The 23367-nt window shown below is 33.9% G+C and overlaps 3 protein-coding genes across 8 annotated transcripts; 1 reads left to right on the forward strand and 2 right to left on the reverse strand.

Annotated features, from left to right (window-relative positions):
• Window positions 1-1773: 1773 nt before the first annotated feature.
• On the reverse strand, window positions 1774-9060 carry LOC100267955 (uncharacterized). 6 transcript variants are annotated; one of them, XR_002030032.2, is made up of 9 exons: window positions 8778-9036; window positions 7909-7979; window positions 6572-6731; window positions 6263-6461; window positions 4143-4272; window positions 3409-3585; window positions 3042-3310; window positions 2724-2792; window positions 1774-2641 (listed from the first exon to the last, which is right to left on the reverse strand). XR_002030032.2 is itself a non-coding variant. In XM_002285264.5 (7 exons), the coding sequence occupies exons 1-7, from the start codon at window positions 8917-8919 to the stop codon at window positions 3152-3154; spliced, it is 1014 nt and encodes a 337-aa protein (XP_002285300.1). In that variant the 5' UTR covers window positions 8920-9060; the 3' UTR covers window positions 2822-3151. The 6 variants fall into 6 exon arrangements, 2 of the variants coding, with proteins under 2 accessions (XP_002285300.1, XP_019075302.1); XR_009466487.1 differs by having other exon boundaries at window positions 7909-7955; window positions 8778-9034; XR_002030031.2 differs by having other exon boundaries at window positions 1774-2792.
• Window positions 9061-12997: 3937 nt separating this feature from the next.
• LOC100257722 (very-long-chain 3-oxoacyl-CoA reductase 1) lies at window positions 12998-15077 on the forward strand. The gene is made up of 3 exons (XM_002281904.4): window positions 12998-13707; window positions 14361-14430; window positions 14647-15077. The coding sequence occupies exons 1-3, from the start codon at window positions 13082-13084 to the stop codon at window positions 14917-14919; spliced, it is 969 nt and encodes a 322-aa protein (XP_002281940.2). The 5' UTR covers window positions 12998-13081; the 3' UTR covers window positions 14920-15077.
• Window positions 15078-15741: 664 nt separating this feature from the next.
• LOC100262805 (benzaldehyde dehydrogenase, mitochondrial-like) lies at window positions 15742-19870 on the reverse strand. Its single transcript, XM_059736285.1, has 12 exons — window positions 19780-19870; window positions 19216-19350; window positions 19037-19071; window positions 18679-18832; window positions 18436-18568; window positions 18204-18267; window positions 17692-17781; window positions 16846-17019; window positions 16621-16758; window positions 16247-16384; window positions 16103-16164; window positions 15742-16015 (listed from the first exon to the last, which is right to left on the reverse strand). The coding sequence occupies exons 1-12, from the start codon at window positions 19868-19870 to the stop codon at window positions 15742-15744; spliced, it is 1488 nt and encodes a 495-aa protein (XP_059592268.1).
• Window positions 19871-23367: the final 3497 nt, after the last annotated feature.

Below are 23367 nucleotides of genomic sequence, written 5' to 3' on the forward strand. Positions count from 1 at the left end.
AAATATCACTAAAAGTTATTTATGTCATTTTATATATTTATGTATTATTTTAATTAATTTTAAAATATCTAAAAATCATTTACTTTAAATAATTTTTAAACAAACTATCCTTTTTAATAATGAATATATAAAAACTTTCAAATTTAATTTAAATCATTTCATAATCACAATATCTTCAAAGAGTTACAAATTATTAAAAATTAAGTCATGATTGCATGAGCTATTTTCTATTTTCATATTAAAAAAAAATTAGAAATTGATATTTTTTCTATTTTATTTTCTAGAACAACCGAGTTCAAAAAATGGAAAAAAAAAATCACTTTAATATTTTCAAAATTTTCTTAGAAAAAAACAAAAAAAATATATTTTTATATTAAAATAATGTAATTGATTAATCATAAATATATTGGAATATTTTATTTAAGTGTTAAAAAAAATCAACAAAAGCAATAAAATATTATAAGGAATATATATATAATTTTCAAACATTACAATATTGATATTCTACATCTCTAAAATTACTATAAATATTATTTATTGATAAATATCATATGCTTAATTGAATTATTAATATATTGTCATTTTATACATTATTTAAATTAATTTAAATTATTTATAAATTGTTTAAAGGAAATAATCTATTTCAAATTACTCTGTTTTAATAATGAATAAAACTAATGTTTGATTAATTTTGATTTTGATGATAACAAAATAAAGTTTGGAACTAATAATTTAAAATGTCTTAAAGGCAAGATAATTTTCAAAGTGACAATCACAAAGATAAATCAAATCAAAAGATAATTATGAAATTATGGTTATGATTGTTATGCAAGAATAAAAGAAACCCTAACATCAAACTTGCATTTCATCTTAATGCACAATTTAACCCTAGTTTCCCTATATTCCACTGTGTCAAATTGTAAACTAAATGTTTTATTCTTATCAAAGCTTTTCTTGTATACCTCATGAATGAACTTAAATATGTGACATTACTTGAGAGAAAAATCTAAGTATGAGGTATTGTTTAAGGTTTGCTAAGTACAGGGTATTACTTAAACATCTTGAGGAAATTTGTAAGTATCAATTAGAATCAATTATTCTAAGTGTAAAGGTTGAAAGCTTGGTTTGGAAGTTTTGATATAGTTGAACATTAAGTATAAGATTGAAAGTAGAGGAAAATAGATGTAAGTCAGGATTAGATTGAACCACTATAAATCTTCCGTTTATATTTCTTTCTTTCCTACTCTAATTATTTGCAATTGCTCATATAATGATTTTTATCATATTATTATTTATATTATCACATGCATTTTATGATTATTAAATTTGTAAAAAGTTATCATCACCCTATTCATATCCTCCCTCCTTACTCCATCTCTAAGGATAGATAGAATCCCCTTTTTAGGGTGATTACCTTAAGTTGGTATAACTAGAAATAAAGATCATTATATGCATAATATTAAAAATAGAGATTAAATAATAAAAATAAATATTAAATTATAAAAACAACATCATCCACATAAAATTTTATTTAGTGTGCATATATTGAATTATAAGATTATTAATAAAGGAACACAAATAAAAATCATTATTTAGTTAGTGATATTCAACTTGACATTAAAGTTGATATTTTACACATTTTTGAAAAACACATTGCATAGTCTAAAAAATCATTAAGGAAGATATAATGATTCTTAAAACATCGCTACCAAAGTCAGTGATCTCATAATTACTTTCGTTAACTTTACCAAAATATTAGTTAGAAAAAAATAATAGCAAAAAAAAAAAAAAAAGTAATTTGAATCACTTTCCTTCAACTTTACTTACACACTAGCTAAAAATACTTATGAATAAATAAATAAAAACTGATTTTGAAGGATCCAGAATCACTTCCAAGGCTTTCTTTGACACAGAATGACTTCAAACATTAATCAAGAGATGATTTTCTGGAATCAATGATCCAGGGGCTAACCGAAGCTTCTTCCAATGCAAGAATTCTATTCTCTTCTTTGGACAACTGTAGCTGTATGAAAAATTCCACTACTTCAATCAACTGTCCAGGAAGAATCCAAAATGGACTGGCTCCAAGGGCAGGTTAGCTCACTATTGCGGTAACGTCTACGAAATCTCCCATTAATAGCAGCGAGTTTTACTGCTCAATATATCTCCTGCATGATGAACCTAAATCCAGTACCAGTAGCTTTATGTTTTTCCAGACTCGATTAAAGTTGACACCAACAGAGCAGGCAGGAAGCACCATGTTTCCAAGTGATTAACATGGATGATGATCGGCGGCCAATCTGGTTGATTAGCCGTGCCTTTAATTCAGCAAATAAAAGTTTGGTTTCTCAATAATTTCTCGTTAGATGTTTCCCTTCTAACCCAATATAACAATCATTGGACTTGAGCTTGATGAAAGCCATGAAACTTCGAATTCTCTGATGGACAAGTATCACTCATGGGCAAGCTCAAATATTGAAAAGTCGTGCCCAAACTGAATCAGCTTTTACCAGAGCACCAATACTGTTTTGAGCATTTTTATACCATGCTCTGAATTATTGCCTTCCAGATTAGCTTCTGCAAAACCCGATTAGGTAGGTTCGTGTCGTGGTGTGGAGAAATCAATGGGGGGAACCCTGGCCTGAAAGAAGGTGCTGCTCAAATGGTTGCATGCCAGGCCAAAATGCAAAGTCAGCAAATATCAGAAGAAGCAGACTACCTACCTAGCTCAAGGCCCTACGAACCATTTTTTGCTTCCCCTCATTTGTCTCAACCCTTTTGTCTTTTACTTCCTGTAATAGGAATATTAAGTCATTAGAGATGGTAGGGCATGGGAAGATAGTATATTTTCCTCTTTGTCATGTGAGCAACACCACTAACATTTAGTACAATCAAATAGTGACGATGAACACGGTAAAGCATTCCAAATCAAGAGAAATAAAACACCCAGCCAATAAACCATGTGGTCCTCCTCCCTATCTGATTAACAGAAAAAAATAGCATCTGCTGATGCAGCAATCATCGCATTGAACTGATCATACCTCCCATTATTAGCTTAGCTGTTCCATTTTGCATGAGCATTTCCTTTTGAAAATCAAGAAGGAAACCAGAGGTCATAGAATGGAGGCAGTTTCTTGAAATACAGGAACTACTAACTCTTTCTATTCCCCACTTTGGTGTCAGAAAGCAGTGCCTTAATGCAGAGACGTGGCTTAGTAGTAATAAGATTTTGGGGAAGAACTGAGACAGCTACCACCATCGACCCATTTGGTACCCGAGAAAGCGGTAGCAACTCAACAAGTACAGAAAGCTGATGAGTTTATTACAATAGGTCAGCAGAAGTAATACTGTGACTAGATAAAGAAAATAGATATTCACATTTTGTAGAAAAATTTGAGTGCTATGTACCTCTGGAGATTTGAGGTCCACCACTGAGTCTGATACAGCACCTTTAACTGCAGTAGCCACAACACTGAAGCACTTTTTGCGGTCTAATAAAGCATGTGAATTACAATCTCTTGGAGTACTCTTTGGAATCTTCATCTCCGTCTCCTCAATCCCTCTTCTGTTGTACCCTACTGCAAACTGCAAAGCCAGACAAGAATTCTATTCTAGTGTATCCCAAATACCAACGTCCACTACAACACCAATTTGTAAAACCAAAGGAAAAAAGCTGGTTCAGATGTCACTTGCCATCAATTAGTCCCCATATTGATTTTAAAAAAAAGTGTTGTAGCCATTGCTAAAAGCAACAGGTGGGCAAGACATCAAGAGTCAGTAAATACTGCAGGATGATTGAGTTGCTTACCAAGTAAAAAGAATTTTAAGTGGGCACTCAACTTTTGCTTAATAGTTGTTTCCATATATATTACAATTTGTCTCAACTCTACATGTTCTTGATACCCCCTATTTCCCTATAAATTGCTACGATAAAGTGCAAAACATGTTGACAAAATGATCATCAAGATCCAAGAAAAAAGTGTGTATGGTGGCATGTTGCAAGCAAATTTAAAAGAAAGAATTGACAGTTTCTTCGACTCCTATGCCAACCAAACTCCATGTCATCTGTAATCTTTTATACCATTGTGTATTTCATACATAAATAATAAACAACCAGTGAAAACAATACAGAAAACTAGTACCTTAATAGGTCGTGCAAATTTGTTCTGTTCATTGTTCACAAACTGAACAACAAGCTTTGTAACAACTTCATGTAGTTCCTTCTCATCTAATCTACAAGTAGCTTGGATAGGGAAAATGCGATGGCACCAACTACACCCACAAAATGACATACTCACTTGTATTGTAATAAGAATAGAAAAGAACAAAGCATTGAACTATAACTTGATGCAAAAACCAAATTTAACATATAACATAACATCAGAATAAAAAAAATACATATCAATTATAAATAAAAAGAAAATTTCAGGGAAAAGCAGGAGAAAAAGGCCAAAATGCAACAAAGTTACACAGAGAGATAATACAAAGGGAAAAAGGGGAACACCAGAAGGAGGGATATGGTCTAGCAAGAATATATCCATCCACATTACCCCTCTATTGTGTGTCTGTATTCATGTGTGTGTGTGTGTGTGTGAGAGAGAGAGAGAGAGAGAGAAGAGAGAGAAGAGAGGGGGGTGGGGGTGGTTGGTTGTTTAAAATGGAACAAAGTTATGCACAAAGATGATACAAAGGGGAAAAGTGAACACATCAAGGAGGGATATGGTCTGCCAAAAATATGTCCACTGTCACAGACTTAGGCCTTTCTTAAGCTCATGTGCGACACTTAGACAACTCACCCCGCTTGAAAGTTGCTAAGTCAGCCTTCCCCTTGATGCTTAGTTTGCTAGGCTAAGATGCACGCGATTTGGAGGCTAAGAGAACCGTAGGCAACACTTAAAGAATAGGAAGCTTTTATTGCTCAAAGGAAGCTTTACAAGTGCTTGGAAGCTCACTTGCTTGGTCGGTAAGGTTCTTGGGTGGTGCCTTGGCCAAATGAGGCCCTCACCTATTTATAGGCACCAATGGAACTCTCTGAAACCCACAAAGGTTCCCTACTATCCTGGAATTATCTAGAAAACTCTATACAAAAGCTATGTACAAGTACTTACAAGACGTTGTTGGAAGTTTCTAAAACATCCCACAGGCTTCCCTTGTCTTCCACTGTTGATGTAGAGAAGTATTGATGTCTCTAGCCTTTTCTAGAACCTTCTACACTCTTCCCACCAATGGCTAAGTGTAGGTGGTTCTAGAAGTCTCCAGAAGCTTCCTGCTCTCTATATAAGCCCTATGGGGAGGGTCATTTGAAGCATCTTGTGACAAATAGCTTTGTATCTACCTAAATGATCTACATCATGAGTGCCCATCTATCGATCTACAATATCATATCTCATAGTAAATACACAAATATCTATCAGAACCTTCAGTATCCCTTTTAAACCAAAGGGACCACATTCTAGCAATAGACTTTTATAGGAAGACTCCGAGGATGCTCCCTAACACCCAAAAGGGGACCAAGGAACACCACTTGGACGGATATCCCCGTGAACATCAATATAAACACAGTAAAGCAATAATATACTTCCTTATTTTTGCATATTGCCCCAATGGCCATTTCCCCAAATTTCCAGGGAGCCTTCCTGAAGAGGAATAAAATCTTTCCATGTGGAATTTATACAAGAATGAGAATAAACTGCATATTTTCAATCACCAACAATATGAGAGAGGAGGCGATTTTAGAGCTCTTCAGGTGATAGTGGCCTAAAATGAAGCCACAAAGGAACTCTTCAATCATAAGGTGGAGAAGAAAGCCATGGACTTGACTCTCTCCCATAAGGACTCAAACCATCTGGAAACATCTTCAAAAATGAAACCAGTCGTATTGAAAGCAGTGCCAAAAATGGTAGTTTTGTTCCGGTTTTCCACTGGAGCAGAATATTCAAGGCAAAACAAAATCAACAACTATGGTTGGTAATCTCCTCCCCTTCTATTACCCTCTTATCCAAACAAATAAGTGAAGAAACCAATACCTATGCACAATACATGAATGTTGTGCATGTCTTGTTTACTATTAAAGGAAAAGCATAAAGGAAAGTAAAAAGGAGGAATTATTTGGTTCATTTAAATCTGCTTGCTATATATATTAGGAAGATTATTCATATAGACAAATTCCATCAGGAAGATGGAGATGTAAATATATTGAATACAATATATCACTCCAACTGTTTTCAAACGATAACACTTGAGAGCTGAGCAAGTAACTCACAGTGGTGGCTTTACACTTCCCGATTGCAGAGATCGAATGATTTGTGATACAACATCAACGGTATCAACAGAATTGTTTCTAGGAAAGACAAAGAGAAGCAAGCCACTCCTTGTCAGCTTAACAAGTGAAAGAACATGACCATTTTCTACAATTGCATCTCTATTAGCAGAGGAGACTCCGGCATCTTTTGAAAGTTCACCTACTTGCACAAGGCATAAGTCAGCTATATCTAAAAAAATGTAGAAACCATAGGTAGAAAAGTCCTAATTGAAAACCCAAAAATAAAGGTCATATTGTTCATAAAATTACCACCATCTTCCCCACAATTATTGCTAGCAGTCTTGTTTTCAACACTGTTGACACATTCCTCATCTATTTCCTCTGTGCATATTTTCCTTCTCTTGGTAGTTGCATTCGCATCAGAGCTTTCCAAACTTTCTGAGCTGCAACTACTGAAAGACCCAACATACTGCAAGAAATTTCAAATTACTGTGAACAGTAGCTTCACATAAAGAACATTCATCATAACTTGGAAAAGAGAAAACAAATATAGTAGCAGTTCATGACTATCTTTAATAAAGAGAACGAGCAACATAATCTGAACCTTCTCCAGAGATAACCAAAAAATTTTTGAAGGCAATTGTAGATGAGTATGTGTAACAAAAACAATTTTTTCTTCAGAGAGAAACTATTTGGTGAAATAAGTACATCAAGACAACAATACAAACAATCAATTAGTTGTTAAAAATATGATTGATCAACAATAGATTTTTAGCTAAGATATTTTATTTCCATGCGTTTTTTACCAAGAAAAAGTAAACCTTTCTGCGCCAATGAAAGTTAAACTTTATCATATAGCATGACACATGAAATAATTTTTATTCTTGTTTTCTTGAAAACTGTTGCTTGTTTTATGTGAATTGGTACAAGAGTGGACTCACCCCATGAGGAATTTTGTCATCCAGCAACAGCAACAAGATGAAGACAACATGGGAGAATGCAGTTTGGAGAACAGACTTAAATTGAAGGTTGTTATAAAGAAATATGAGGTCTCAAGACTGGATGAAGGGAAATTCAGGTGTTGGAAAAAAAAATGTCGACATCCCAGTACATACTAAAGGTCCAGATGAATGGTGTAGGCTTCCAAATACAAGCATTTTTTTAAAACAAAATCTAAAGTTTGGAATCCCCAATGAAGGGTCCTCACTCTAATTTCGGCAAAATTATATGGAAGAAAAATACAACCAAAAGATTAACTAGGTTAAAAAAAAAAATTGTCATGCAGCAAAACTTCTCTCTATTCCTTACATGCAAAGCCTCTTCACAATAACCCATTCTCACTAGAAGGGAATTACTGTTAATGATAATGAACAAGCAACTCAGCCATACTAATCTAAGACTAGAATCAACTAATTCCCCTTCCATTAGGGCTGATTCCATGTCAGTCCCATACAACCAATGCGTAAGGCCACCTTTACAAGGCAATGAAGCCATTTTTTGAAAATGAAATATTTTCATCATTATATTTTGGTCTTAAAACAGGATCCCTTCATCAAAATGCATTCCAAAGAAGGATACAACTCAGCTCTAAGAAATGTGAGATGGCATGACAAAATGCAAAATTGGTAAAGATCCTTAAGGACAACCTTTTCAAGGATAGGCATGGCTTCTTTTGTGGCACTTTTCTCCCTCTCTGGAAAGAAAAAGAACTTCAATGCTCCATTTCCAACATAAGTAAAAAAGAGTACATATACATATGTCAGGTTAGGATGAAGTAAGAAATCACTTTACATAGGATGCAGATTTTTGAAGAAGTTTGCTAGCCAATCATATTTAGCACATACAGATTCTTTCAAATAAACTCGAAAGGAAAGGTAAGACAATGAAACAGAAAAATGGAGAGAGAGAGATATAAATGAAAAAACAACTCGGTCAACAATAAGCATAGCAATATGATTGGTATACCACAAAAGAAATTGAGGTTTAATTGTAGCAAAGTTGGAGCTTTGGTTGTTTATTAGATGATACCATAAGGGTAATCAAACTAGTGTCCAATCAAAATAAGCATCCCATAGAATTCTGAAACCTCAATAACTGTTTTCAAAGTTCTCATGGTAGCCAGTAGAGGTTAATCAGCCGTTCTAACTGATGGGCATAGTAAAAATTTGCCATCAAGAGAGGCCTGGATTGGGGTTTTCCAGAAATCCCGCAGCAAGTTAAACTGCTTAAAAGATGCTTCTGAAAATGATGTCATTTTGGCAAAATTTATCAAGAAATTTTGAACTTTTTCATATTCTTTATTTAATATGATTCTTTGGAGATTTAGGTTAAAACTATGCCAATGTAATTTTGTTTTTGTTTCATTTTTTTCTTCCATATTTTAAAATCTACTATATCCTTGGTCCTTCAGATGCAAATTAACACAAAAAAAATGAAGGAAAAAAATACAACTAGCAAGAAATGGGGATAAAATGATAAGAAAATAAAGAGATTGCTAATGGAAAGGAGATCTGACTGATGGTGCAGGTGACGAGGAATCCGGAATGAGAGTGATCGAGCAGCGAAGAGGGTGCGTTGTAGTCAAAGCGAGGGATGCTTATAACAGCAGAGTGCTGTTCCCATGGCTTCATCCCCTCCTCTCTCTCCTCCTCACTCATCGCTTTCTTCTTCTGCAAAAAACCCTAAATTCCACTCCAAAACCTCCACTCAGGCGCACACCACTTCAATTAATTTTCCCTTTCAGGTTTTTCAGAAAAGCATCAGGGTTTGAATTTGTATCGCTTAGAGATTAGAGAGTTCGATTGGATTGGGCCTGGGCCCAAGACCAAGGACATGGGAGGAAAATAATTGGGAAAATTATCATAATGTCCTCAAGTCCCCTCAAGGTATATTTTTTTGAAAAGTCAGGAAAAGGAGGTGAAAAATAAAATTATTTTGCACTTTTTAAGTCAACTATATCCCTATTTTATCCTTTTTTTTATATAAAAAATTATTATATATAAACTATCCAATATGTGTATTATAATATAATAATTTCACAAAATATAACTTATCAAATAATATTATTATTAATACTAATATATAATATAGTATGATAATTTTACAAATTATTGTTTTATTCCTATAATTAAAAAAGCAAAGTCATTATATTTTTTTATTTATAGACTTAATAATAATTTTGAATTATTTTACTTCACAATACAACTATTAAAAAATATTAATCTAATAAAAAAATAGTATTAATAATTGTTAAAAAGAAAAATTAAGTTATAAGTTGTAATGGATTGTATTTTTAATGTCCTTGTATTGTGAGCTTAATGCTAGATGTCATTCCTACATATTACTTAATATTAAGAACTTAAAACATTATGCTTTGCTTGAAAGAAATTAATTTGCTTAGTAAGAAAATTCTTAAAAATGTTGGTGTAAAGGAGGAATATAGGAGTTATTCTAAACCAATTTGGATCCATAAATTTTTGTTATTAAATGGGCCAGTTTTCAAGTTCTAAATGATTTTTAAAATTAAAAAATTTGTTAATAAATCTAACCCATTAAATATTACTAAATTAAAGTTTATTTTGTTAGGGTATTTAGTTAAGTTGACAAATGTGTTTCATTCATCCTAAATTAGAACTCTACATACTTTCTTGCTACAGGCTCAAGACCATGGTTTATTTATTTAGGGATAGCATAGGTAAGAATGATTGAGGTAATTAAGGAATAAAGATGTAATTGTGTCATATAGTGGACTAATATCAAAATTGGGCTTGAAATTGGGTTGAAAAAAAATGAAATTTAATTAAGAACAGTTGATCTCCCTCAAGGGTTGCTATAACACTCTTAAAGGTCGCTCAAGTGCCCTTCAGGCTCTCTCAATGCTTAAGCACCCTTGAATGACTCTCAAGTGTTTCCTACACTCATGCACCCTTAATGACACTCAAGCATTCGTACCTAAATCCATTAGATTTCAACTATTTTCCAAAATTCATTAAGTTTCTTAAATCAATTTTAGAAATTAAGATTTTTAAATCATATTTATGGTAGTGTTTGTTTTTTGGTTAAATAGAAAAAGTCAAAATATTTTATTTTTTTATTTATTTAGTTAAAAGTAACTTATTGATATCAACTAATATAATTATAATAAACTTGTTATCAATAAATTTGGTTTAGTTATATTTGATGATACCAGCATGTTACTTTTAGTTGAATAAAAAAAATCAAATATTTTGATTTTTTCTATTTACCTAAGAAAACAAACATCATATAAGTCCATTAGGGTTTAACTGATATAAATGTGTGCCTCTTAAGAGAGTTTTTCTTCTTCCATGCATCATGAGTATAACTTATTTTTCTTTATGCATAATTCAATGCTCTAAAAAAAGAAAACATCTTTTTTCGTTAAGTTCATAGTAGTAAATCGCATCTCCTCAAGTAGTTTAGGAGTTTATTAAGGAGTACAATATGAAAACTAGTATAGGCTTTTGGTAGTATAAATGTTAGGAAGAGTAGCAACTGTTCAGGTAGTGTAAGTGTCAAGGAAAGCAGTTACTAATTAAGTAAATTTATATGCTTAATCTTTCATATTCATTGGATTTTTTTTCGACAGTTTGTTAATCTCATGATTTTTTATATCCTCAAAAGTCTCTAGGAGGCGTAACATGTAAATCACTTATCTCTATGTGCAATTGACTATTTTATATTTGTTAATTTAATATATACAAAAAACTAATAAAAATCAAAAAGTCTATTTTTGGCTAACCCTTCTTAATAGTTCTAAGATACAAGATCTAATTAAAACTTTCACATTTGTATAGTGAAATTTTAAAAATAATAATAATAATTATAATGTATGTAAAAGAGAAATAATGGTCATTTTGGATCTATTTTAGTCTATACATTTTGGTATCAATTAATTTAGCATTTGAGTTTAAATTATTTTTAAAAATAATTAAACTTATTAATGAATCCCACATGTATTCATGATCAATTTTGATGTAAGTAGCTCTAGTGTTAATTAGATCTATTTTTAGATTACTTATTATTTTTTTAAATGAACAAATCCTATACATTAATTCTTGCTTGATTTGAAATATGATTCCTAAATAAAATAAAATAAAAATTAAAGAATTTAGAAAAAAATTAAAGAAGTACATGCAATGGAGAAAGATCATACTTGAAGATTTTAGCTATTGGGTGAGAAAGAGATGATAGAAAAGGAAGAATTGTAATTTACTTTATTTTTTCTATAATTTTAATTTTTTTTATATATTTTCCTTTCTCTCTCAAAAGTAGTTCAAAACAACTTTAGGTTGTTCACAAACAATTATAATCCTTTTTCACTTTATTTTTAAAATTATTTATAAAAAAAAAATATTATAAATTTTTTATTTAAAAAAAAAAATTGTTTCTAGCAAAAAAAACCTTTTTTAAATCTTATGGCCAAACATATTCTTAGTTTTCATTATTTAATTTTAGAGATTATAAGAAATAAAAAATCGTTATAAATTTATAAAAGTAATTGTGAATAACCCACACAATTAACATATGGATGCATATGGGAGCTCATGTCGCTCCAAATGTCAATATCCAAGACTAAAAAAAAAATGCATTTATAACATCATGCAATTATAGAACCCTAAAATTAGCCCGCCAAGCCTCTACATTATTTGGTGGGAATTTATCTAATACTTCTAGTGAAGGTCAAAATAAGTTCAAAGCTATATATGAGTTTTAGTTGCAGATTTATCTACCCTTACTAAAACTATGTGATAGTATCCTCTCTTTGCACGAGGTCAACAACTATGTGATCTAATTCTTTGTGAACTGGAGTTGAACCCTATGTTGTCTAATCTTTACATGAGGTGAACAACTTCTGTAGATAATCCCATCCTTAGTACATGAGATTGTGAGATGAACAACTTCTTTAAATAATCCCTTGAGGTGAACAACTTTTGTAGATAATCCCATCCTTAGTACATGAGAATGTGAGATGAACAACTTCTTTAAATAATCCCTTGAGGTGAACAACTGTCTTCTCTAGATAATCCTAAGTTGCAACGAGAGGTCTTGGGGTGTTAATTTGAAGGAAGTTGGGATGGTATAATTTGTTGAGTTTGAGGAGCAATGTGTGTTTTCCGTCTAAGACTCTGATAGCATGTAAAAGACAATGGTTCCAACAAGATTTAATCTTAATTTGATGATCGTAGCTAAGGAGAGGTGTTTCTATTTATAGATTGTCTATGCAAAGTGAAGTAGGATTAAACTTTTTTTTGTTTTTTTGTCACGAGGGGTTTGCAATTGCTAATCATACCTTTAAGGTAGAACGAGATTCACGTACCGCCCATCTCGTGGCCTAAACACAACCATGTAGCAACTCCTAAACATGACTACGTAGGGCTAACGAAAAAGTCACATTCATAGGTGCTTTTTCCAGTAGCAGAACAGCAACATGGCTGCAACTCACCCATAGACGTCATCTTATATTTGGCCATGGTAATAATTATAACTTGTTGGTGGTTCCAACAGAACCCTACATTTAAAAAGTGTGAAAACTTAAATAAGAATATAAGTACAAAGATGCCTACAGTCCTCCATCGATCTCCTACCATCAATTAATAAATATAAATCTCGGGACGTTACGTCATTCGTTAACTTCTATTTTTGGGCATGCCAAAGTTCATGACACCTAATGAAGTTGACGCCTAAATGATGAACAATAAATTAATGTGAGGCTCCAGACCTGCAACTCTGAATAAGTTGGAGTAGCACTATATATACATCAATATATGTGTTGTCGATCTGCGGAGTCCTGGGCATCATATGTCGATGGAGTTGCCTGATTTTGTCCTATTAGCAGTCAGTACCCTAGGCTTCATAACTATCTTTAAAACCCTTGTCAGTGTCGTGAAATGGGTGTGGATCATGTTCTTGAGACCACCAAGGAATCTGAAAGACTATGGCTCATGGGCTGTCGTCACCGGCTCTACCGATGGAATTGGCAAAGCCCTGGCTTTTGAGTTGGCTTCAAAGGGTCTTAACCTCGTACTAGTGGGTCGAAACCCTTTGAAACTCGAAGCTGTATTGAGGGAGGTAAGGGAGAGACATGGTCAACAGGTTGAGGTTAAAACTATTGTCATTGACCTAGATAAGGTTGAAGGAGAGGAGATAGCTAGGACTATGGAGGAAGGAATCGAGGGTTTAGATGTTGGAGTTTTGATTAATAACGCTGGCTTGTCGTATCCATATGCCAAATTCTTTCATGAGGTCGATGTAGAGTTGATGAAAAGTATTATAAAAGTGAACGTGGAAGGGGCAACCTGGATCTCAAGGGCAGTGCTTCCAGGCATGTTAAAGAAGAAAAAAGGGGCTATTGTCAACATTGGTTCGGGTTCTTCCGTCGCTGTTTCTTCCTACCCTTTACATGCCATTTATGTTGCTACCAAAGCGTAAGTTGCACCATCATCCTAACATTTTCTTCATGAGTGATGCTGGGTTTTAAGGCATATTAATTCAAGATATAGTTTTGGATAGGTCCCAAAAGCAGGTTGCTGAGGCTATTAGAGGATCAGTTCACAATTTATGTTATATTATCTTAGATTTTACACATAGATTAAATAAATATAAAACAATAATATACTTATACATTAGCTTGTTTTGGGTTTGGCATTGGATTGATGAACGTCTCAACTCACTTCCAATCAATATTAAGGCTAATTGGATATTTTTAATTCAAACTTGCTTTTCTTATTATGAGCTTGCATTGAGAGGTTGTGTAACCCTGCAATGCTTTTATTGATGAGTTGTGTTGAGATGAGTGCCGGCTGCAATACTTTTATGAGTTGAGCTGAATTAAATGCCCATTTGAAAAGAATTTCAATAAGGCTCTCCTGCTAGCCTTCCTGTTAAACTCCTAAAAATTCAATCTTATGTATGCTTTGTTTGAGGGATAAATGGTTGCTGGAAACCAGGACGGTTGGTTTCCACGCCCATGGAAGGTGGCGGAATTGGAATAGCCATGCGACTCGACTGCAACTTTTTATCCCTCAAATCTTTATAGTATGGAAGATTGCAAATTATAGATTTTCTGCCTTTTTCACAGGTACGTAGCCATGTTCTCAAAATGTATCAGCTTGGAATACCGGAAACGAGGAATTGATATCCAGTGCCAGGTTTGGTGATCTTCCTTTTAGAAAAAGAAATTGGAAGTTCAAAGTAATTTTACAAGCAATATCTATTGTAACAGGCACCCATATATGGCATCATGAAACCCGCCTCTAGCTAAATTCATTTATTTATTATAAGCTTTTCTTTTGTTTTTTGTTTTTGTCCTTTGTTTTTCTTTTTTTCTTTTTGTTTTCTTATTAAGTTTATGGTGTTATTTTCAGATTCCATTACTTGTGGCAACAAAGATGACATCCATAAAGAGGCCCTCCTTCTTTGTTCCATCACCAGAGATGTTCAGCAGAGCAAGCATTAGGTGGATTGGTTATGAACATATATGTGTACCCTATTGGACACATTCTGTGCAGTGGTGCCTAACAAATGCATTGCCAGATGCATTGTTGGATTGGTGTCTCCTCTGGTACTTTCTTGGTGTACGAAGGAGAGGCCTAGTGAAGGATATGGAGGCTACTGAAAAGAAGGAGAAAAACCCATGATTTAAATTAAATGTTCCATGGTTCTTCAAACTGCCATTTGAACAATTGCTGCATCAATTATAAAGCAGATGTCAAATGGTTCCTGCATGTCCTTCTGAATACTCAACTTTCTATTGCCTGTTTTTGACAGTTCTATGTTCATCCTGCTTCGTGATACATATTTGCATTTCTCTCTTAGAAAATAGAGCACAAACACGAAAATGGAGCTGCTGCCGAACCTTGTCTACTCCACCCATCGCCAAGGAGTGGGAGTCCCTCTATCATAGAACTGGATCACAATCTTTTGCACATAAACAAACACCGACATAAAACAGCCAGTTGCATAAATTGGCCCTAAATATGAACATGAATTGATTAGAGAGAACAGAGGTAAGGTTCATCCTGAGAATCTTCAATGGCGTTGAAGAAAACTCCCCAGTGCCTTTTTTCTAAACACAGCTTTCTTTTAAATGGAAAAAAAAATTGTGAACAAAATTTTAAGTTTTATTGATTTGTAGAAATGGAAGTGGAACATCAGTATATATATCATCTACTTCTTTCTTTGGGGTCATTGACGAAGGATCAAAAGAAGCTTGACTTGGGCTTCACCTTGACTTCTGTCTTAACAAGAGCTTTGATGTGATTTAATGGGAGACTTCTTTGCAAGTTTACCACAGGCCTGTTATAATTTAGGAAAATTCTATGGTACCCACGCAGTACCATACCCAATTTTGTGATATCATCTTCATCATCAACATCATGATATTACAAGTAAAGATTAGTGTAGGGTTGTATTTGTTCTTCACAATGCTTAAGTAAGAAGAAAGAAGCAGGGTGATTTATTTATAACCACGCAGGGTTCTTCAAGGAAGCAATAACAGCCTTCACTTGCAGGTAATTTTGAAGACTGTACATACCCTTTTCTCTGCCATGCCCACTCATCGTGTACCCACCAAAAGGAATCGCTGCATCAAACACATCAAAGCAGTTAACCCATACTGTGCCCACCCTTAGTGCACGGGTCAGGGTGTTGGTTGTGTCTAAGTTCTGGGTAAAGACTCCTGCGGCCAACCCATAACTAGCGGCGTTTGCCCTTCTTATCACCTCATCAAGGTCCCTGCAATCATTCAAAACGTTAGTGGTATGTATGAGAGGACAGAACCCTCTGATTAGGAAGTGTACAAAGATGGGGCCTGTTGCTCACTTGAATTTCAGGATGGACTGAACTGGTCCAAATATCTCGTCCTGTGCTATCAACATGCCATCCTGATATTACAATTATGTCAGTTAGTATATTACAAACTTTTAGGAAAATGGTTTGTGAACAAGGAGGGCATAGAAGATATACCTGAACATTTGAGAAAACTGTAGGCTTAATGAAGAAGCCCTCATTGCCAAATCTCTCACCTCCAGTTTCAAGGGTACCTGCATTTTCAACACCAGATCTTATGTATCTCAGGATCTTCTCAAATTGATCTGAATCAATCTGATTAGAAGCACCTACATCACTATATTTGACAGCAGCAAGAGACATAATTGTTTGCCATGATTCTCAAAATCAAATTCAACACGTTTTACTGGATTTTCATTTGCTGGATTTCCAAGATTACATGCGAGACCATCATACAGAGTTATGTTTTTCAAAGTTCAAAAGTAGACATCAACCATGAAAAATCAATTTGTAAGAGTATGGTTATATGCAAGAAGTGGTGGCAAATTTACCTGGGGGCCTTGCTCAATGCCTGCCTTGAATGGATTACCAATGGTACGTCTTAAAGCACGTGTCTTTGCCTTCTCTACAAACTCATCATATATACTTTCATGTACAAATGTACGAGAGCAAGCAGCACAACATTGCCACTGCAGATTGCGACACATTTGTCAGTCAATGAATTCCAAGTTTTCTGAAACCTGTCTTGCTCCTACATGGGAATTTCTTGGATGTACCTGATTAAAGAATAAAGCAAAGTGGGCTAGCTCAACAGCCTCATCTACATTAGCATCCTCACACACAATGACAGGGGATTTCCCTCCAAGCTCTAAAGTCACTGGCTTAAGATTGCTCCCTGCAGCCAATTGAAGAACAGAATTTCCAGTTACAGTTGATCCAGTGAAAGCAAGCTGCCATTAGAGTACATGTAGCTCTAAGGGGTCAAGAGTGTACTCAGGAAAACAATAAGGTATCCAGTTTAACCATTGACTGATTATTCATGTTCAACACTAGCAAATTGCATTGGTTACTGAAAATGGCTGTAAGTAATCATGTAAGCATGTTTAGCTTCTTTCTTCCCAAGTGAATTAACTTGATCTCGAATTGGCAAACAATAAAATCTATTGAAATCATTTTATATGTTCTCTACAATGCGCATTAGGAAGATTAGTCCCCTACTTCATCACATCTCTAAACCTGAACTGAGCAACTAAGACCCTATCCCAACTCTGCCCTCCCAAAAGAACAAGGAAAATCACTTCCCATGTGTTCAAGTGCTCCTTGGAAATGAACAACGCTGTGTCCAAGTGAATAACAGAGTAAAAATACTTGGAGAAAGACACAGAAAAAATCTGACTGGTCCATACATCAACAATAGTCAAAACACAATGTAACTATGAATGGAAGAGTTAACCTTACTTCATATCATGATTTACAGGAACTAACAACTTAAAATCATTACTGAATATCTATCTTCTGTCAATTTTCAGGATTTCCCTGCACTGTCAATTCTATCTTTACCTAGTTTCAGAGATGCAAGTATGTGAAGGATAGAAATGGAGACATTTAAGTTCATAAGTTGCCTTGCCCATATCCAAATGGCTGGCAAGTGCTGCACCAGCAGTTGGACCATAACCAGAAACCACATTTAGAACATCTGGAGGAAGCCCGGCCTGTCACAAAGGGTATCTACTCAGTATGAAAGATGAAGAGACAACACTCGATGTTAATCCATAAAAGTGGATGTTAGATATTCCTTTTACCATAAAAAATGGAAATGTCACCCAGAAAACAAAACAAATAGCCAGTAGAATAAAATCTTGACATTGAGTGCAAATCAAACATATGTCATACATGCTTCTGTTAATACAGAGCTAGGGGGCTTCAATTTGACACTACATCATGCCTGAACCGGACATCCTTTTAGTTATTTCAAATTATTTGGGGGTTAGCCTTTTACATTTTAAAGTGCCTGAAGAGCAAGATAAAGGCCAAAAGGAATTTGGCCAAGGTACTGAGAGAAGAAATAATAGTCAAGGATAACTGGAGCATATGACTCTACATAGAGCTTAAGGGTGAAAAAGATCCTATGTACCCCACTGCAAGTACTTGGGATTAGGGTTTTGATGAACTGAGCATTGATGCAATAGAGAAATATACTAGATGCAGTACACCCTGAAAAGCAAAAAGAAATAAAAAGAACCAGTGCTAGAGTTTGATTCATGTACTACCTCATGCAATAACTTTGATAGATACAAGGCAGACAATGGTGTCTGCTCTGCTGTCTTTAGAACGATATTGTTACCACATGCTAATGCAGGTCCAACCTTCCAACATACATGAGAAGTGGGAAATTCCAGGGAATAATCTGTCCAGCAACGCCAATGGGTTCATGAAAGGTTTGCACTTGATGCAATCCATCAGCAGGAACTGTGAGACCATGAATCTTATCTGCCCAACCTGAGGAATTTTTGCATACAAAGAGTTTCACAGAACGATCAAAATATAAGTAAAAGTTGAAACTTATATACAAGTAGTATACATGTTGTATTCTTTTTTATTTCACCTACCCGCATGGTACCGCATCAAACGTATCATCAATGGTACTTCAACCTTTGCAGCTTGTTCATATGGCTTCCCATTATCCCAAGTTTCGAGTGCTGCAATCTCATCATTGTGCTTTTCAAGCAAATCAGCAAAACGCAAGATCATCCTAGATCTCTTCTGGAGAAATCAAACAAAGAGTGAATTCTGTTAAGTCCAGACCCATATCCTTTTCGCATTTTAGGTAATGTGAGGAGTAATTGAGAAGTCAAAAAAGGAAAAGAAGACAGAGAAGAGTTACATAAGGAGTCATCCTTGGGCATGGTCCCTCATCAAACGCCTTTCAAGCAGCCAAGACAGCTCGATTAACATCTTCTGCATCACCTTCAGCCTGGGGTCCAATGTCTCAAAAGTTTTCCCTGAGGCCAGAGGGAATTAAGGCCCCACATGAGATTCAGTAAGAGCTAACTTGATTTAATAATAACAGAGTCCCATCATCAGTTGCTGGAAAATTGGAATATGCCTCCATCGATTATGAATAATAGGATGTATAGTAGGCTTACCAGATGCGGCATCCACAAATTGTCCATTGATTAAATGCTGAGTATAATTCACATTAACAGAAGGATTGATTGGTTCTTCAACAGCTGCAGCAGTGCTATATCTAAAGATCCCTCTTCTCCGGGACGAATTCCTCCCTAGGTTAGAAATATAGGCATTTTACTTAGCCAACAGATAAAATAATACTCCACATACAGCAAAAGCAGCTATGGGAAAGAACAGAACAATACAATTAGTTAAAGATAACCTTTCCCCTCAAAAAGTGAAGTGATGGAAAAGGTGAAAAGATATACTATAGGGGATGGAAGAATGTAGCCATTGACAATCTAAGAATCTCAACTCCAAAAAATGGATCAATCTTCTTATCAAAACCAGACAGTTGTAGTTGCATAGGTACTGTGTCATTTTGGGAGGAAACTAGAAACAAATCCCGCCAACCAAACAGAAGGGAAAGGGAAACAGCACCCAGAAACAACAATCACATTCATTTCCTTTTGCCATATCCAAAAATCAAACTCAATGAACGTGCAGTGATTTGAGGAGAAGCAAAGAGAGAACCCAAGTACCTATAGAAGAAAACATAGCAGAAGAAGAAGAAAAAGAAGAAGAAGAAGTGAAAGAGCAAGAGAGCAGCGATGAGATCTTAGGAGCAGCCATCACTGCAAACAGTTCGCCTCTTTCTCTTGTGTGATTCTACTTACATAAGCATGCAAGGAGCTTTCATCTGGGTTTCAGAACATGAATTCCCTCTCTTGACGTGTGCCTGCCACATCAGCATTCGGGTTTGAAAGAAAGATTAAAAAAAAAAAACACGCATGCACCACCCACTTCCCCGATCCCGATGGACCATCCGCTTATCCCAATCAGCAAAATAATATATACTTTTTTCTTTTTTAAGTTATGCTGGCGATGACATCCGACTAGAGATTTCCACGACACGAGAGATTCGTGGATTTTTTTATGCAAATTTGGAAAACACTGACGGATTGATATTTTTTATTTTTTATTTTAAAAATAATAATTTATATTTGAAATGTAAGGATTCTTATATCAACTTATCTTATTTTAAAAAAAAAATTAAACCGATTTTAATATCATTATCTTTTTTAAGATAAATTACTTACACTTTATGTAAAAATTTAATATCATTCTCTTTTGAAATGTGAAACTATTATATTTTATCATATGCTTAATATTATTTTCCTTTTAAGAGTATTTACCTTTCATGTTAAAGTTATTATTATGATTACCTAATTTATTCCATGATTACATATCCATCTTTGTGTCGGGGATATAAATAAATAAAATCAAATTTTAATAATAAAAACAAATATCACCTAAAAATATATATACATAACATCATTAGATCGATAATATCCTTTATTATTCATAAAAAAATTCTTAATAATATCGTACCATAGTACATGAAAACATGAAAATGAATATTTTATTTTTACTAAAAAATTAGACTTTGACTTATTTATTTGAAAAAATATTGAAAAAAATACTTCAACTTTTATAAATATATTTGATTTTCATCCATTTAAGAATATTATAAGATACATACACTTTTTCATAACTCAAATAATTGATGTTAATAACATCAATTAACATTTTTTTTACCATGAAAACTAATTTGAGATTATTAAAATAATAAATTTTAATAATTAAAAATATAATTAAAACTAAAAATAAAAAAACTTTAAAACTAAAAATATAAAAATAAAACATTGACTTTCACTTAGTGAAAACACTTTGGTAGAATGTATAAATATCAAGAAAGAGTTAAAAATACAATAGATAAATATTTTATTGCTTAATTTTTAAGTTTTTTGGTTTTTTTTTTTATGTATTTAGTTTTAATTGTATTTTAAATTTTTAAAATTCTTATTTTACTATTGATGTCAACTAATAAAATTTTTATTCAATTTATTAAAAAAAAAAAAAGAGAAGATGAGAGAATTTATATAATACATAATATAAAATCATTATTAACTAAGGGATTAGAAGGATTTTCTTTATCGCTTGAGTATCATGGAAAATTTATCACAATGATTTATATCTCATATTATATAATAAAATAAATTCATAATATATTTATTTGGAAAACACTTTTATCAAATTAAAATGAATAATTAATTTTGGATAATTTATTTAATATTATCAAGTAAAAGAGTATTTCAAAAAATAATTATTTGACTTATGAAAATGCGCATAGACATAAATAAAACTTATTTATAAAAGTTGAGGTTTCCTTTTTTATATATATATTTTTTTAAATTATAAGTCAAAATACATTTTCCTCAAAATCATTAACTTAAAAAAAATGAAAAAGTAAGTTCTCGCACACTAATTTAAAAACAATCACTAAGTTGAAACTCTCTAAAAATAATTCAATTTTTATACACTCACGGGTTAAGGATAGTACTTAAAATGATAAAAGATAGTATTTGTATCATTAAAAGATAATACCAAAATTGTCAAAGGTAATACACTTGACAAAAAAGTATATGAAATTTTAATTAATCTAAATAAGTGTTTAAAATTTGTATTTTATAACCCGTTACTCTTCAAACACAATAATTATACTAAAAAGTCTAGGGTACCTCCTTGGGTACCATACCGAAAAGCTTTTAAGCCATTGGATGTCCAAGATTGCATCTTCGCCATCCATTTTAAAATTGAAAAAAAAAAATCCACTTAACCGATTAAGGGAAGAACCGGTTGTGGCCTTTCACTCTCTTCTCCTTTAATTTCTTCTTCCTCCTTTATCAATAATTTTGAGTTTAAATAAAATAAATATGAGATAAATATTGAGATAAAAATAGAATTGGAAAAAAATAAAAATAAAATTGATGTAAAATTTGAAAACTGTAGACCCCCATTTTGGGATGTGTTTTCTGCAAGTTATTTTTGCCAGGTGGAGGGCTTTCAGTAGCCCACGTGTTGTCTCCTGATTGGCTGATTGGCTGGAAATGATGTTAGTGGTTTGAAGACGCAATGGGAGGGTGACACGTGTCATAGAATATCCAGGAAAAAGATGGCAGGTCATCAGTGAGAGCAGGCTAATTTGGTTGTGGTTACAGAGATATTTTGAGGCTGGGGTTTTTCTTGGAGGGCAAGACACCTGGGGGAAAGGGGAGTGTATTCAGTAGAGAGGAGATATTTTTTCTAGGCGGTTGTTTGAAGAGATGATTTCTGGGCCGATGAGCAAGTTTGAGGAGTAGGAGTATTTTTTTTTTGGTTGGTTCGAGAGAAAGAGAGGAGATAGCTGTTTTAGATTGCTTGAGGAGCAGCTTCTTGAGGGGGATGCTGAGCTGAGCATTTACCAGAGTAGGAGCAGTGAGCTGCAGCCAAAAACACCTCATGGGGAAGGAGACTTTCAGGCTTCAAGATTGGGATAAACTAGGTTGAAGCTGAACCTGGCGGTCTATAATGTGGTGGTTGATGGGTCTAAGTTCTCGCACTGATTCATCCTGGATGTATGGTATTTCTGTAAAAGATGCTGAGGAAAGAGATGCTAAAACAGAATATCTTGGTGAAATAAATAATGGTGCTAGCAAGGAATATCCTGATGCAATTCATGATGAGAAAAATCAATATGGTTGCTGAGAAGGACGACTGTTTCAATAAGTCACCCACAACTGAGATCCTGATAACTGGACTGGACATATGGAGGTTCATAAAGCCCATTCAAAGAAAACCCCTTGATCGATCTGAGAGAAAGGAAGCTGCAGAAGACTAATTCTGGACCCCTTATTAGACGTGATGACCCAGTGAAAGAAACCTTCAAATCCTCTACCTGGAGGTGGAAATTCTATTTTCCTGCCAAAGTTCTAGTACACTTATCCCAGTTCTCTCCACTACAGGCCTGACTACATCTAGTCTCATTCCTTCAGGCCCATTAAATTCATCAGAGGTTTCTGGTTCATCAGATCCTACTGGATCTCTGAAATCACATGCTGCCGCTATTGCACACAAACCAGATGTGATTAACCTGAGTCAAGAAGGTGAATATTCCTTCCACAGGAGCTCCCCGAAGCCAATACTTTAGTCAATGGTTTTGCTGCTCGTGATAGGTTCTATTACGGGTTGTCCATAATTTCATAATTCTGTTTACAACATGCATTTGGGATATTTATTGAGGAAGAACC

The sequence above is a fragment of the Vitis vinifera genome, chromosome 1 (assembly GCF_030704535.1).
Source record: "Vitis vinifera cultivar Pinot Noir 40024 chromosome 1, ASM3070453v1".
Lineage (NCBI taxonomy): Eukaryota > Viridiplantae > Streptophyta > Magnoliopsida > Vitales > Vitaceae > Vitis > Vitis vinifera.

Bases quoted from the DNA above. Each gene is read 5' to 3' on its own strand.
- LOC100257722 (XM_002281904.4), top strand. From the start codon at position 13,082: ATGTCGATGGAGTTGCCTGATTTTGTCCTATTAGCAGTCAGTACCCTA. The intron at 13,708-14,360 runs GTAAGTTGCACC...CCTTTTTCACAG, and splicing joins ATTTATGTTGCTACCAAAGC to GTACGTAGCCATGTTCTCAA. The intron at 14,431-14,646 runs GTTTGGTGATCT...TGTTATTTTCAG, and splicing joins GAATTGATATCCAGTGCCAG to ATTCCATTACTTGTGGCAAC.
- LOC100267955 (XM_019219757.2), bottom strand. From the start codon at position 8,919: ATGAGTGAGGAGGAGAGAGAGGAGGGGATGAAGCCATGGGAACAGCAC. The intron at 6,732-7,908 runs GTTGTCCTTAAG...AATTTCTTGCAG, and splicing joins CCATGCCTATCCTTGAAAAG to TATGTTGGGTCTTTCAGTAG. The intron at 3,586-4,142 runs GTACTAGTTTTC...CTGGCTTTGCAG, and splicing joins AATTTGCACGACCTATTAAG to TTTGCAGTAGGGTACAACAG.
- LOC100262805 (XM_059736285.1), bottom strand. From the start codon at position 19,870: ATGGCTGCTCCTAAGATCTCATCGCTGCTCTCTTGCTCTTTCACTTCT. The intron at 19,351-19,779 runs GTACTTGGGTTC...TTTCTAACCTAG, and splicing joins TGCTATGTTTTCTTCTATAG to GGAGGAATTCGTCCCGGAGA. The intron at 16,165-16,246 runs GTATATCTTCTA...TTGTAATATCAG, and splicing joins CAGTTTTCTCAAATGTTCAG to GATGGCATGTTGATAGCACA.